General features: G+C 37.0%; 1 protein-coding gene across 1 annotated transcript in view; it reads left to right on the top strand.

Moving 5' to 3' along the window:
• MOXD1 (monooxygenase DBH like 1) overlaps positions 1-14,356 on the top strand; it is an 85,532-nt gene extending 71,176 nt beyond the window's left edge. Inside the window, exons 10-12 of the mRNA XM_047758525.1 lie at positions 1,467-1,609; positions 11,705-11,873; positions 12,520-14,356. Coding sequence (XP_047614481.1) covers positions 1,467-1,609; positions 11,705-11,873; positions 12,520-12,687 — 480 coding nt within the window. The 3' untranslated portion in view covers positions 12,688-14,356. The remainder of the gene's footprint in view (positions 1-1,466; positions 1,610-11,704; positions 11,874-12,519) is intronic.
• The last annotated feature ends 1,449 nt before the right edge of the window (positions 14,357-15,805 follow it).

Below are 15,805 nucleotides of genomic sequence, written 5' to 3' on the forward strand. Positions count from 1 at the left end.
GCAATTTGTGAAATCATTGTATGTTAGCCACTACGTTAATGTATACTGTGAACAATACTAGGTTTTTCATCTTCACTTTAGAAGGATAGATAATTTGCTGGATGCAGAATTCTTGGTTAATTTCTTTTTCCCTGGAGCACTTGAATATGTAATTCTAGTATCATTTTGTTATTTTCATCATTTATGATGAAATGTCAGTTGCCTATTGTATTACTGTTCCCTTGTATGTGATGTGTTATTTTTCTCTTGTTGCTTTCAAGATTTTCTCTTTGTCTTTGGCTTTCAGCAATATGACTATGATATGTCTAGGTATGGCTCTCTTCATAGTTATCTTTGGCATTTGTTGAGTTTCTTGGGTCTGTAAGTTCATGTTTTTCACTCAACTTGTGAGGATTTCCACTATTTTATTTCAAATTTTTTTCCCTACTCTTTTCTCTCTTCCCTCTCTTTCTGGAACTCCAATTACATGCATGTTGGAACATTTAATATTGTCCTATAGATCTCTGACATGTTTTCACTTTCTTTAATCTTTTTTCTCTCTGTTCTTTTGTTTGGAAAATTTCTATTGATCAATCTTCAAGTTCACCAGTTCTTTCCTCTGTCACCTCAAATTGATGTTGAGCTCACCCTGTGAATTTTGAATTAGTTACAGAATTTTTCAACTCTAGAATTTCTGTTCAGTCCTTTCTTTATGTTTTCCTTTTTCTGATGTCATTCCTTATTTGTTCATTCATTTTTAACATATATACCTTTAATTATATGAACATCTTTGTTTAGCTCTTTAAACAGATTTTTATCTGCTTTTTAAGTCTTTCCTTACTCCAGCCTCTCTATCCTCTCACAGTCAGTTTCTACTAAGTTATTTTTTTCCTGAGTGCAGATCATAGTTTTCTGTTGCTTTTCATGTTTAATGATGTTTGGTTGAAAATTGGACATTGTAGATAATATGTTGCAGCACTCTAGATTCTGTTCTTCTGAGGATCGTTGGTCTTTTAAAATTTTAGTACATAATTTGCTACTTACATTCACAATGTGAAATCTGTCTCCCCTGTTGTATGCAGCTGCTGATGTTTATATACATGACAACACAACTACAGAAAATTCAGAGCAGTCAGGCAAAGATTCCATCAGACTAACTGATGGGTATCATGTTACTAAACATCCCCATCACCCTTTGAAATGTTCACTGTAGTGAGAAGTTTACATAATATAAACAGAACTTTGAGGAGATTATTAGCTTACTTAAGAAAGGCAACTTTTAAAGAGATAGGAATAATTTTAATTAATTTTAAATGTGCCACTATCTTTTTAAAAAACAAATTGTCATTTAGGCAGTTATTTTTCAGTGTTAAGGTTTATTACATTTCAATATTGGAAGAAACTGTATAGAATTTTTGGCTTATGTGTTATAAGTATCAAAGTTAGTGGGAAGTATACTTTTTTAAATAAAATATCTCCATCTTCAGGGAGGATTAAGCACCAGGAATGAAATGTGCCTCTCATACCTTCTTTATTACCCAAGAATTAATCTTACTCGATGTGCAAGTATTCCAGACATTATGGAACAACTTCAGTTCATTGGTGTTAAGGAGATCTACAGGCCAGTCACGTAAGTAGTAAATAGATTTCATGGGAGAGGTAAGGATGGGCTTTTTTCATACTGTATTTGTTACATGTTATGGAATTCCTTTATGTGCTATTCTGTTTGATTGTTTTCAGTTGGGGAGACCAAGTGAACTTCTCTTCTTGCAATGTCCCTGGTCCCCAAGACTACTCTTAGATTCAGTGATTTTCTAGGAAGATCTAGAAGATTCAGCATATAGTTGTACTCATGGTTAATATCTATTATAGTGAAAGAATATAAAGAAAAGTGAGAAAAAAAGAAAGAAAAATCACATGAGGCAAAGTCCATAGGAAATCAAGTGCAAGCTTCCAAGAGACCTCTCCCAGTGGAGTCATACAGAATGTGCTTAATTCCACCAGTATCAGCTGAAGATGCTCATTAGAGACTCAGTGCCTAGAGTTTTTCTTGAACTGGTCGCAGAGATGCCCTCTGTTTAGCAAGTACCAACATGCCAGACTCCCAGAAGGCAAGTAGGTATTCAACACACTTGGCATCATTGTTACAGTCTAGGTGGAGGAAATTACTCTTATCATTTAGAGAAAAAACATTTAGGATTTCAACATATGAACTTGGTGGCGGGGGGCCCACAACTATCCAGTCCATGGCAGAAGGTGATGTTTGAGCAGAGATCTAAGTGATGAGGAGCCAGCCATTGAAAGATATACAAGTCTACTCTGCAGAGAGAAAAGCCTGTATATGGATAGGGTGTATGAGACTAGCATGTTCAAAGAACAACAAGAAGGTGAGTTTGGCTGAAGCAGAGTGAAATATAATAGAGGGTAAGTGAGGAGGTCTAAGAGCCAGTGGGACCAGATAATGTAGGACAGAGCAACATAAGGACTTTAGATTTAAGTGCAAACAGAAGACATTATAGGGAATGGGGTATTAGAAATGTCAATTTTGGAGTTCCCCAGTGCATTAGCAGTTAAGGATTTGGCATTGTCACTGCAGTGGCTAGGGTTCAGTCCTTGGCCCAGAAACTTCCCATGCCATGGGGCACAGCCAAACAACAACAACAAAAGTTAGTTAATGTACTTAGTTGAGAAAGGCAAGATTGCAAAGAATAATACCAACCAGGAGACTTGTAATTGTCCAGTTGAGAGGTGAGGGTGCCTTGGATCAAGATGGCACCAATAGAGTTTATGAAACATGATTGCACTCAGGTTACCTTTTGAAGGTAGCACTCACTGAACTTGTTCATTGATTGCATCTCTGGCAGATGGCGAGGGAAAGAGTAAAGGAAAAATGATGATTCGTGAATGGTGCAAGGAAACGTGCTTTAAGAAGAAATTGAGAATTCTATTTTGGATATGTTAAGATTGATGTAGAAAAAAAGGATTTTATCCATTCTTAGTAATACCACAAAGAATAATTAGGGTGACTGGTGGCAGTTTTAAAGTATAGATTTTATTTTAATATTAAGAAGAATTTTCTAATGATTAGGATTTTTCAAAATGAAAGGATGTAGTTAGGAAAAGGAGACACAGATTTTTGAGGGAGTGTATTTAAGGAGAGGTTAAAAAACATCTAATGAGGCAAATTGCAGATCTGAGGGAGAATCTAATTATGGTCTACTTTTTTGGTGGCAAAATTTTATGATGATTAAAAATTAGGAACTCCAAACACTCTTCTTTTCAAATTAAGCTACTATTCATAGATATGTTCTACTGAGTTCCTACCCAGACAGCCCAGTGACCAGCAGACTAGAAGTCTGTATCTACTAAAATACAAATAATAAAATGCAGGTGTGAATTAGGTTCTAGTATGTGAAATATTTTCACATTACATAATTTCATTTAATTTATTTTCACTCAGTTCCAATTGGTAGAGCAATATTTTCAATCCTAGCTTTATAGAGCAGGAAATGGAAACTAAGAGAGTAAGAATCTGTTCAGCCTCATAGAAGGAATAATAAATGGGGAGCTGGGGTTTGTATTGTGGTCTCTGACATATGTATCTTTTCATTCAGAATCAATAACTGCATTGCAAACAAGTAAATAAAACATCAAAAATCAAAAGAGTACAGAAGATGTCATTCTGAAAACGCTGGAATGTAGGCCTGTTTTAAAATATCAGGATTACATTGTTCTTCCTAAGATTTAAGTAGCCTTTTTTTCTTTAGAATTTTTTCATTTTTAAAAATTTTCATTGAAGTATAGCTGATTTACAATGTTGTGGTAATTTCTGCCATTCAACAAAGTAATTCAGTTATATATGTACTCCTTTAAGCTATTTTTAATGTATTTTTAATTTTAATTTTATTTTTAAATTTTTATTTATTTTATTTTTTACTATTTTTATTATAGTTGATTTACAATGTTCTTCCAATTTCTGCTGTAAGGCAAAGTGGCCCAGTCATTCATATATATAAAATACATTCTTTTTTTCACATATCTGCCATCCTATTCCATCACAAGTGATTGGATATAGTTCCCTGTATTATACAGCAGAATTATTTTTAATATATTGACTAGAAACTTTTCCTAATCCAGAAAATGTTGGTCTCTCCATTTGTTGAAAACAAATAAACGTTCAAAGCTCTGTATTTACAAGATGAATGAAATGCATTCTGCAGTCCAGTTATTTTCTTTTGTGTTCAGCTTGTGTGAAGCCTCTGAAAATACCCAGCTCCTGTGTCCCAATGAGCTCTGTCAGGGGCCCCATGTTTGGTCTCCAGGAAATATTGAAGTTGGTTTTTCATCACTTAACAAGACAGGAAAAAATCGCTCCACAGAACAAGGCCAGTTTTGAGGTGCCATTGCCCGCATAAAACCATTTAACTACATGGTTAAATATATTTATTCTTCAAAAAATACGAGTGAAAAAGAGCCTCTGTTATAAAATACATGTTTGGACTTTAAGTCAGACTCTCAAGTCTAGTTCATCATCACACTGACATAAATATTATTAAAGTCCAAACCAACAAGGTACTGGCTAAAAGATCAGAAAGAGAGAAATGGTGTGGGTGCTTTTTTCTGCTTTGCTTATAAGAATATTGCTAATTTGGTTTTAGGATATAATACTAAATGAGAATATCATGTAACATGTAACCTAGAATTGCCTATTTTTGCTTTTCATATAGTGATTAGTTAGGTGCCCTGTTTTTATTTTAAACATTCTGTAGCAATTCCAGGATTAGAGGATGCATTCATTGGTGGAAAAATACAGACAAGTACATCCTGTCTCAGGATCTGTCTGTTGTGGGGGATGCAGTTTTTCTCTGCCTCCTACAGATCTGGCAAGGCTTAAGGAAAAACAAAAAACTCCCAAAGATCAGATAACAGCATAGATAATGAGTTTAGATAAATTTGTATTCTCTGCTGCACCAAATATCACCGCTGTCTATGTGGTTCTAGTGAGGTTTATGTGGTGGAAATTTCCTACCTTACTTGTTCTGTTTCTTAATAGAACCAAGAGATGTATTTCTATATTGCTTTGCAGGAAAGAAAAAAATCACTTTATGTTGATAAGGTTTAAAAACCACACAGGCTTATTATAAAGAGTTTAGGCAAGGTGGAAAAAGGTTTTAAAAAAGAGGACAAAAACGATCACCTCAAATTCTGTTGGAAATAAGCAACACTAATGTTAATGGAATGCCATTACCGATATCTTTCTACGTAGGTATTGATACAAAGATGAATACATTCGTGTTAGATGATAGTTTGTGTACCGCTTGAAATAAACACTTTAGCATTGCATTTTGTTTTAATTATAAGAAAAAAAACAAAATAAAAAGGGAACACTCATTGAACAAATACACGTTGCTATTGTTTTGATAACTACAAGAGATAATATTATATAAAGGGGCTCTCAAATATTGAGAAAATAGATCATAAAAGATAACACGTTGTAGTCACCTTTTTAAATGATGTTTCAATTTTAGATCATTAAAGATGACCACATTCATACTTTCACATTTTATCCCCTTCTCCCTTTCCATACCTCCCAATATTTATTATTTATGTTAGAATTTTTGTATTTTCAAGATTTTTAACTTTCACATTGAATTTTGGAATACAACTGCCACAGTATTTAACCCAACTTTTATGTCTAAATAGATTCAATGATAAATTCTTAATCTTTATATGATTTTGGCATTTCTGAGTTTTTTAAAATTTGATTCATCATGGTTTTGCCCTCAAGGTACTTACTTAAGAAGGGCTTCCACAAGCTTTTTGCCCAGAGTTGTTTTATGTTTGAGAATTTCTGCATGTACATTTGGACAGCATTTGGCCGGATATAATATTTTGGGGTCACAGGTTTTTCCTCCTCCTCTGGAGATGTCTTTGGATGAATAGGACCATTCTTCCTCTACCTATAGAATCCATAAATTAAACTGGACATATTTCAGTGTTGAGGGTATGAGTCACATTTTCCTGAAATACAAAGTGTTCTTTCAGTACATACATTCACTGCTTCTTTAATTTCCAGGAAACTTTCTTATATCTACAAATTTTTTCTAATCTACATGGGATTTCTCTTAAGTGTTTTCTCATAATTTTTCAGACGTGCTCTTCTGCGTCTTGCTTTTTCTAACTTATTTGGTGCAAATTTGTTTAGTGTTAAATTTATCTCCATCTGCTATCTCCCTTTTCATCTCGTTCTGTTGTTTTATCATCTTGCCTTTGAGCTCTTGTTTAATTGAATTCATGTTCTTATTAAATAAATTTAGGGTGTAAAACACTTATGGGGATTCTCTCCAGTATAATTGGTTTAGATCTTCTTCTGAGCCGATTTTTTTCCTGTCTCTTTACATGAAATGTGATATCATTTCCTTTCACCCTAAGTTTTCGTGGTTGTGATGTCAGTTCTTGCTTATGTGGAGCCAGTTCTGTCTAAATCTCTCTCTACTCTGGTAAAATGTAGGTGAACTTCTGATGACTTTTCTAAGCAAATCTGAGAGTCATTTCTTTCTCTGTACACTGAAGATTGAGGTCTGGGTGCCATGTTTTATGTACTTCCTTGTCTGCATTTGGGGGTGAAAGGGTTGTGTGTGTAGAGGTGGGACTATATCATAATTCATGGGGTATTCCTTCCTCAGATTTTATTAAGAGTCTGTTGGAGGATGCTTTATAACTGGTTGGGGCCTAATGCCTTTCCATGGAGGAAGGTCCCAGGCTTTCTCTCATCCTGGCAAATCTGCTGCTGCTCTTAAGCCTCTTCCTTGAGTTAGGGAGACTCAACTCTCCTGGGTCCTTGCCAACATTCATTTGCTCAGACAGTGTCAAGAGGGTTTGGGGTTGTGCCTTGTTCATTCAGAATTCCCGGTGTCTTTCTTTCACAATTCAAATAGTAAAGTTTATGTTGTGTCTTTTTTTTTGTCTGTTTGGTGATATATTTTATTTCTGTTTGCTGTTTCCTTTAAGTCAAATTGCTTGAGGTAGAACTTACATACAACAAAATGCTCCCGTTTTAAGTGTACTGTTAGAAAGCTTTCTCAGATGTGTACCCCTATTTATCCATATCGCAAACGAGATGGAGTGTTTTCATCACCACCCAAAGTTTTCTCACTCCTGGAGACAATCCCACTTCCCACACAAAGCCCCAGGAAACCATAAATCTGCTTTATGTCACTATCTAACAATTTGATCTTTTCTAGATTTCATGAAAATAGGATCGTATCATATATACTCTTTTGTGCCTGGCTTCTTTAACTCAGGATGTTTCTGAGATTCATCTATGTTGATCTATATATACTGAGATTTGTCTGTATCTGTCTGTCTGTCTGTCTATCTATCATGTATCAACAGTCCTTTCCTTTTTATTGCTGAGTAGTATTCCCCTGTGTAAATATACCCAAATTAATTTGATTCACTGGTTGAAAGGCATTTGGGTGGCTTTCAGTTTGTGGCTATTATGAAGAAAGCTGCTATAAACATTATTGTATTTATTTTTGTGTGAACATATATTTTCAAATTCTGAGTCAGTACCTAGTGGTGGAATCCCTGGATTGCATGCTAAGTTTATGTTTACTGTCTGACTCTCAAAACATTTCACCAAATGGTGTACCATTTTACATTCTCACCAGTAATGTATAATAGCTCCTATTGCTTAATATTCTTTCTTCCTGGCATTTTGTATATTCAACATTTTAAATTTTATGTATTTTAATGTGTATGCAGTGGTATCTTATTGGAGAGTTTTGTTTTCCATTTCCCTTGTGACAAATGATGTTGAGCCTATTTCACGTGCTTTCTAGTCATTTATATATATTCCTTTTTAACTGTTCAAATTTTGCCCATTGAATTGTTTTTTTAATTAAGTTATGAATTCTTCATAATTTTAAAGAGATTTTTATACTTTGGATATAAATCCTTTGTCAGATATATGTTTGCAAATAATTTTTTTCCTAGTCTGTAGCTTGATTTTAATTTTTTAGCTGTGTTTTTGACATCCATTTTATTGTTTTTGGTTTGTTTTGGGCTTTTGATGTCCCGTGTAAGAAAATTTTGCCTGCCCAAGATTGTGAGGATTTTCTTTTTTTTTTTTTCCCTAAAACTGTATAGGTTTAGCTTTAGATTGAAGACCCATTTTGAATAATTTTTTGTATGTTGTATAGGCTGAGGTCCATTGTATTTCATATGGATAGCAAGTTATTCAAGAAACATTTGATGAAAAAACTACCCTTTTCCTATACAGTTACCCCGGAACATTTTTTGGAAATTTCTTCACCATATTTTGATGATTTCTGGACGCAGAGTTCTGTTGCCTTGTGGAACATGTCTATAATACCCCACTCAATTATTATTATAGTTTTACAGTAAATCTTGAAATAAGAGTAAGTCTCCAAACTTTGTCATTTTTTTCTCTTTTCCCAAAAATTATTTTGCATAGTCTAAGTTTATTCCATTTCACATATGTTTTTAAACCAATTTGTCAATTAAATTAAACTTACAAAGGAAAATTTCTCATTAATATTAAATCCTAATATGAATGATTTATTTTTATCAATTCAGTGATATGTAAATAATATCATTGTATTTATATCTGTACTTGTGTAGTCATTTGTAACACTGTCCAGATGTGCAGAAATGTAGCTATTTTAATTTCTACAACATTCCTAGTATTTCTAAGTCTCAGTCCTAGTGACAGCAGACGAACTTGCTACTTCAAGGTTACCCGTTTCTGGTTTAGAGCTGAGTCTTTTAAGGAAAATTACTCGGGATAAATATTTACTTTTTCTGGATTTCTCCCCACTCTGTCTTTTTCTTCTCTTTTCTCCAGTGGAAAGTCTGGAAGTTTGGTGAAGGGTAGGCTGGAAAGGTCAGGAAATTTGGTGTGATGTTAATAGAGTAGGATCGTGAACAAATTTAGTAGGAAGGGAAAGGAGACAATACAAATGAGACAAGATTCCAGGTCAGAGAGCTTGGTGGCCCATCCCCACTCATTAGTCTGTCATGCTGCTTCTAACATATGATTCATTGGGTTTGCCTTTTTCTGCATCCTTTCTCACATATTTATGGTAAGTAAACAAATGTGTTTCTACCTCTTCTGTCACTTTATGCTGTGAAATCACAAATACGAGGTTAATAATTTTTTCTAGCTATAAAACTTCTTAAGATTTCATGTATGTATGCAGTACACCATTCACTCTTACCACCAAGGCTGCAGAAAATTCAGGGGGTTGAATGGCCCCTTCAGTGCTTTAGCAGAGATTGCATTGCCACCTTGTGGTATTTTAGGTGATTACAGGCTGATGATTTCGCATCCCAACCCCAGTATTTCTCTGGTTGTGAAGTTGATTTTTTTCCAAGACAGTTTACCTTTTTGAAAAACAAACTTAATTTATAATATTCAATTTGAGTTTATTTCAAATAAATGAAGTATTTAATGAAACTTAGCTATAGCTTTTAGTGTATTTAAAAGGACATTGTAGGTAACTATAATGAGCCTCCCCGCCTTTTTTTTGGTCTTTTTGCCATTTCTTGGGCCGCTCCTGCGGCATATGTAGGTTCCCAGGCTAGGGGTCTAATGAGAGCTGTAGCCGCCGGCCTACACCACAGCCACAGCAACGCCAGATCCTTAACCCACTGAGCAAGGCCAGGGATCGAACCCGAACCCGCAACCTCATGGTTCCTAGTCAGATTCGTTAACCACTGAGCCACGACGGGAACTCCTATAATGGGCCCCTTTTAAGTCGAGTTTTTACTTTATACAAACTGGTAGAATGTACGTTTTATTTTATGATAATTCATCGCATCTCTACAAGTATTCACAGTGTGTTTAATTTGTAATGCTACAGATTTTAGGTCATTGCTAGATAGGTTTAGTGTAGTGTGATGGTGGCTGCTCTTTCTTTATGATGTTTAGGATCTCTGTACAAAATAGTGCATTTAAAACTCAACAAAGATACATTGACTTTAATTAAAGGAAAAAGAAGGCTAGGAATAAAGAATATTAAGACACTTGTATATGACCTATTGCATTATTCATCGTCTCACTTATTAGCATGGAGGAAATGATTTTTAGACATTAAAAATTTATCTTCGTAACTCTAAAAGATTAATAAAGCATGTTTAATTTAACTAAAAAGATAATATTCAATGTGCCTGAGGAGGCTATGTGTGTAAGAGAGTAATGACATAAAGAAATGAAGAAATTGTGAAAATCAAATAGTAAAAATATAGATTTCCCGAGTTCCTGTTGTGGCTCAGTGGTAACAAACCTGAAAAGTATCCATGAGGACACAGGTTCAATCCCTGGCCTCACTCAGTGGGTTAAGGATCTGGTGTGCCGTGAGTGGTGGTGTAGGTCACAGAAATGGCTCGGATCTGGTGTTGCTGTGGCTGTGGAGTAGGCCAGCAGCTGCAGCTCTGATTTGACCCCCTAACCTGGGAACTTCCATATGCTGCAGGTGTGGCCCTGGAAAAAAGTATATATATCCTTTCCCCAGCTGGAGGTTAATTACTTGCTAATTACTGAAAAATCACTGGAGCTTCCTTTTTGGGTGTCAAGGGAGCCAAATATCTGCTGGTTACCCATGATAATCTCCCAGAAGATCCGTGGAATTTCATGGACCTCCATGAAAAGGTCCTTTCATGGAAGGTTCATGTAAATTTCTGAGATATGCCAACACTTAAACACGTTTCCTTTTTTCAGGAATCAATAATATAAAACATATATTTAATGAAAGACATCACCAGAGGGTCTCTTCCAGAGCAGGTCATGGCATTCTTCTGTGATTTCTCACTTCTTTCTTGGACATTTAACAGGTGTTTTTAGAGCAGCAAATAGGAGCAGAGCATAGTGTCTGCAAAATATTTTTTTCTTAGTGAAAATTTAAAAGCACTGGTTCAGGAGTTCCCACTGTGGCACAGTGGATTAAGGATCTGGTGTTCTCTCTGCAGCAGCTCAGGTCATTGCCATGGCATGGGTTCCATCCCCTGCCTGGCACAGTGGGTCAAGGATCTGGTGTTGCAACAGCTACGGCGTAGGTGGCAGCTGCAACTTGGATTTGATCCCTGGCCGGAAACTTCCATATGCCACTGGTGCAGCCAAAACAAACAAACAAAAGAAACAAACAACCAACCAAAAAACAAACTCTGGTTCATTTTTTCCATCTTTTTAATTAGGCAAGCTAAAACAAGGCAGCCAGCAGGGGTCAGGCTTTTCAATGGCATGGAATTGAAATTTTCATCTCGGTTCAGTAAATTTTGAGAAGCTACCTGTTTCTTCATTACACTGGGCAACTTCCATATGCCACAGGTGCAGCCCTAAAATTAAAGTGTGATACACTTCATTAGTATGATACACTTCAGAACTGGATGCTTACCACTGTTATCTAGAGCCAAAAAAAAAAAAATTAGGTAAGGAATTGTGAGGTTCTGGGGAAGTCTTCTAAGGCAAAATTATTTGTTTAAACCTAATACTGAGGAATTTTATTTTTTAAAAACACTCCTTATTTTATATGTATTTCTTCTAATAACTGCTGATGAGTTCAGCAGTGCTTTTGTATTAGATTACATATGTATGTAAAAATGAACAAGAATGAAGTCTATTTTAGAATGTTGAAAAGTAATAGAAATATATAATGCTTTTGTTCTGAATATGACTAATTATGGTTATTTATTTTAAATTCAGGACCTGGCCTTTCATTATCAAAAGCCCGAAGCAGTATAAAAACCTTTCTTTCATGGATGCAATGAATAAGTTTAAATGGACTAAAAAGGAAGGTGTTGCCTTCAATAAGCTTGTCCTTAGCCTACCTGTGAATGTAAGATGTTCCAAGACAGACAATGCTGAGTGGTCGGTAAGGCCCTACTTTGTTTCAATCTTCAGGGAAACCAAACGTTACTTCTTACCTGAATCCATAACAGATAAAATCCAAGGAACAGACAAATATCCACACATCCAATGATCTAGTTGTCTTTGGATATGTCTGAGGATTTGTTGGTTCAGTGATGGCTTAGATTGAGCAAAACCCCCTGTTTCTACTCCCTTTAAAGAAGAAAATTTAAGAATTCCCTGGTGGTTCAGTGGGTTAAGGATCTGGCATTGTCACTGCTCTGGTTACTGCTGTGCTGTGGGTTCAGTCCCTGGCTGGGAGTTCCCATGTGCTACAGGTGTGCCTGCTACCCGTGCCAAAAAAGGGAATCTATTCTGGAACTATAGTTGGGATGAGGTAGGAATGAGATGGGCTGAGAGCTTCAGGAAATGACAGAGCCTGCCTTATATCTCTTCTTTCCTAAAGGCATGTCTGTCCCTCTTTGCCACCTCACTGACCACCCCCACCCCCCAAGCTTCTGACCCTCAGATGCTGCACAACTTTAGCAGCCATCTCCCCGCCCCCCATCCCTTTAGTCCCAGCAGAAGTGCAGGACTGAGCATGGCTTGGCCTTAGTCCACCCTTAAACCACACGCTGGCTCAGTGGCGTTGTCTTCTCTTTGGCTTTCAGATTCAAGGGATGACGGCCTTACCTCCAGAGATAGAAAGACCTTATAAAGCTGAGCCTTTGGGGTGTGGAGCTTCTTCCTCGTCTCTGCATGGAAAGGTCTCTGTCCAGCTGCTCCTTTGCTTCCTGGCCCTGGGGTGCATTCTGAGCACCGTGCACATGTGGCCGTGATTCTGCTGTGCTCGGTGACCATGGTTTTCTGTGATCTGAACCTGGCACTTAATGCTCAGGTTAAAGACACTTCAGGCATGAAGAGGGAGCGTGAAGATCTTGGTGACTTTTCCTCCAATCTCTTCCTCACCTCCCCTCCTTCCCCGGCTCCCTAAGCCATCGGTTTTCGTCTTTCGTTAGGCACGTCTGCTAAGATGTATCCATCCACCAAACAGAGCAAAGCCTGCCTGACTTAATATAACCTTTAAAACATTTGGACAAAGTCAAGTGGAAGTCAAAGAATTCTTTACTTCCTTCTGTATTTCATTGTGTTGAAATTCTCATTGTTGAAATTTTACTTAAAATTTTTTTTTTGGATTTTGGTCTCTATGTTCTTTTATTTTAAATGTTTTCATTTCAAGGTGTCGAAGTCCTCTCCATTCCAGTTTTCTTCCTCCTAATTGCTCTTTCGTGTGACTTCCCAGGTGTATAGTGGTCCTTCCTACCCCTGGCCTTCCGACGACCACACCCTCAGCATGTGGAAGTTGCTGGGCCAGGGATGGCATCTGAGCCAGAGCCGCAACCCAACCTGCTCCAGTGACAATGCTGGATCCTTAACCCACTGTGCCACAAGGGAAGTTCCCTCAGTGCTTTCTGATGATGCCCATCCTGATCCCTTCATTTATCTGAGTCCCCTGGTCCTCCCAAACTACCCTGGACCCCATCTCAAAGAACTATTTTTCAGGAGTTCCTGTTGTGGTGCAGGGAAACGAATCCAACTAGTATCCATGAGGATGCGGGTTTGACCCCAGGCCTTGCTCGGTGGGTCAGGGATCTAGCGTTGCCATGAGCTGAGGTATAGGTCACAGATGTGACTCAGATCTGGCATTGCTGTGGCTGTGGTGTAGGCTGGCAGCTGCAGCTCTGATTCAACCCCTAGCCTGGGAACTTCCATATGCTGCGGTATGGCCCTAAAAACCAAAAAAAAAAAAAGAAGAAGAAGAAGAAGAAGAACTATTTTTCCCCCTTCCCTGCTCAGCCCTGGCCAGGTGAGTTGTTTTCCTTGAGCTCTGTCACTATCTAAAAAGAAAGGAAAAGCTTTGGGCAACCTAGAAGTGGTACATAACTGATTGTAGGTGAGGAGGAAATGGAGCTGGCTGCAGACTCTGTGCTGTAAGGGATCTTTTATGACGGTCCAGGTCAAAGGCCAAAGAGTGTGAACCAGCTGAGGAGGGCATGAGGTCCATGGAACACTGCCCTGGTCAAGTTGGGTGTCATATGTGCTGCATCCTGGCTCAATTTGAGTCACAGTTGCTATTGTAGATGTATTTTTATATCAGTTAATAAATGGTCCATAATAAAATGGTCATTGATTGACAATCTTGTCACCTTTTTTGGGTTCTCTTTGTATAGCTCAGCCAAATCTTGTGTTGTGTCTTTTGCTCATTACCGAAACTCAATCTGTTTGGATTATATTAATAAACTCAATAAAATTAAATCTCTGTGTGGTATCTTGGATACTCCTGGAGAGAAGCAAGTGATTCAATACTGATGTTGCCAGTCAAGTCAATTATGAATGTTACATTTATTTATGCCATTTTAAAGCCCTTTCTCCCCAGCAAACAAGTCTTCAAAACAAACTATATTGTCTTTTAAATAAAGGCTGTGTTTTGGGGTTTCTCCTTCTTGATTCTCAGAATCCATCCACTTAATGAAATATTTGTAATATTTATGAGAAGTATTTCATTGTTAACATCAATTCTTTTTATTCATTAGTGCTGGATCAGATTTTGATTTTCCATCCAAATATTTATGTAAGAAATATGATCATCCCCAACACTGCCTATTTGAAGTTTCATGTTTATTTCTACTTCAGAATTTCTGAATCTGAGATGTCAACGTAAAATCGTTTCCTTTGGAAATTGTATAATATCACATTTGTTTTCATTGTTCTTAGTAAGGAAGGTGAACATACCAGCTGGAAAAGGAAACACAGCTTTTGAAATCTCAAATTTTTTTGGAGCCAGGAGAATCTTTTTCCAGTTGATGTGGCTGTGAATAAAGCTGATATTCTTCTTCTTGTAGGAATTCTCGTGAATATATATAATTTTGAGACACTGACTCTTTATTTGAAATTAGGATAGGTATCTGTTGAATATTTAGTAGGATTCTGATTGTATTCTAAGCTACTTGCTCTTACATTGAGCAGAATTTCCTGAGCAACCCAGGCTTTTTATTGCTGTCCTGGATCACGCTGCATTACCTGTTTGCTAGACTATCAGGGAGGCGTGCCCGAGACTCAAGGGAGGATGGAGTCTCCATGTGAGATGGTCTTTGGTTTGAGCTTACATGCGGGGAGGATGAGAGAGAGAAACATGGTAAAACCAAAATTCATCAAGGCCATGTGCAGTTGAAGGTATCTTGGGTGATCTTTTTTCTCTGAAGTAAATAGTCTCGGGTGGGTTCAAGGGAATCCTAGCAATGACAAGAGTGATGCAGTCCACAGAGGCAGACGAACTAAGAACTTGAAGTTCATCCTAATGGCTCCAGAGGTCAATGATGGGTAACAAATGAGAGGACATGTGGAAGCAGGACATAATTGCACTGTATAATTTGCTGAGCTAAACTCTTACTGTTGGACATGCGGGCCATTTCCAGTCTTTCTATATGGTAAACATTGCTGCAATTAGCATTCTTATAATTAAAACTTTCTCATCTCTGTAAGTATTGCCTTATAAATTACTATAAGTGAATCAAATAATAATTATATATTTCTGAGAATTTTGATTTAGTAATTATACATTTTGAGACTTTTGCCAAATGCCTTCAACTCATTGTTCAAACTCTTAAATGCTTCAAAAAAGGATTCTGTCTATCTATCTATCTATCCATCTATCCATCTGACTATAGAGAAAGAATAATAATTCAAATATGGTAAAATGATAACCTATGAGGATGCTGGGTAAAGGATAGAGGGGTTTTGTTTGTTTGTCCATTTTAGGACCAAACCTGCAGCATATGGAAATTCCTAAGCTAGTGGTCAAATCAGAGCTGCAGCTGCTGGCCTACACCACAGCCACAGCGACACCAGATCCAAGGTACATCTGTGACCTCACAGCAATGCTGGATCCTTAACCCA

This window comes from Phacochoerus africanus, chromosome 2, assembly GCF_016906955.1.
Source record: "Phacochoerus africanus isolate WHEZ1 chromosome 2, ROS_Pafr_v1, whole genome shotgun sequence".
Classification (NCBI taxonomy): domain Eukaryota; kingdom Metazoa; phylum Chordata; class Mammalia; order Artiodactyla; family Suidae; genus Phacochoerus; species Phacochoerus africanus.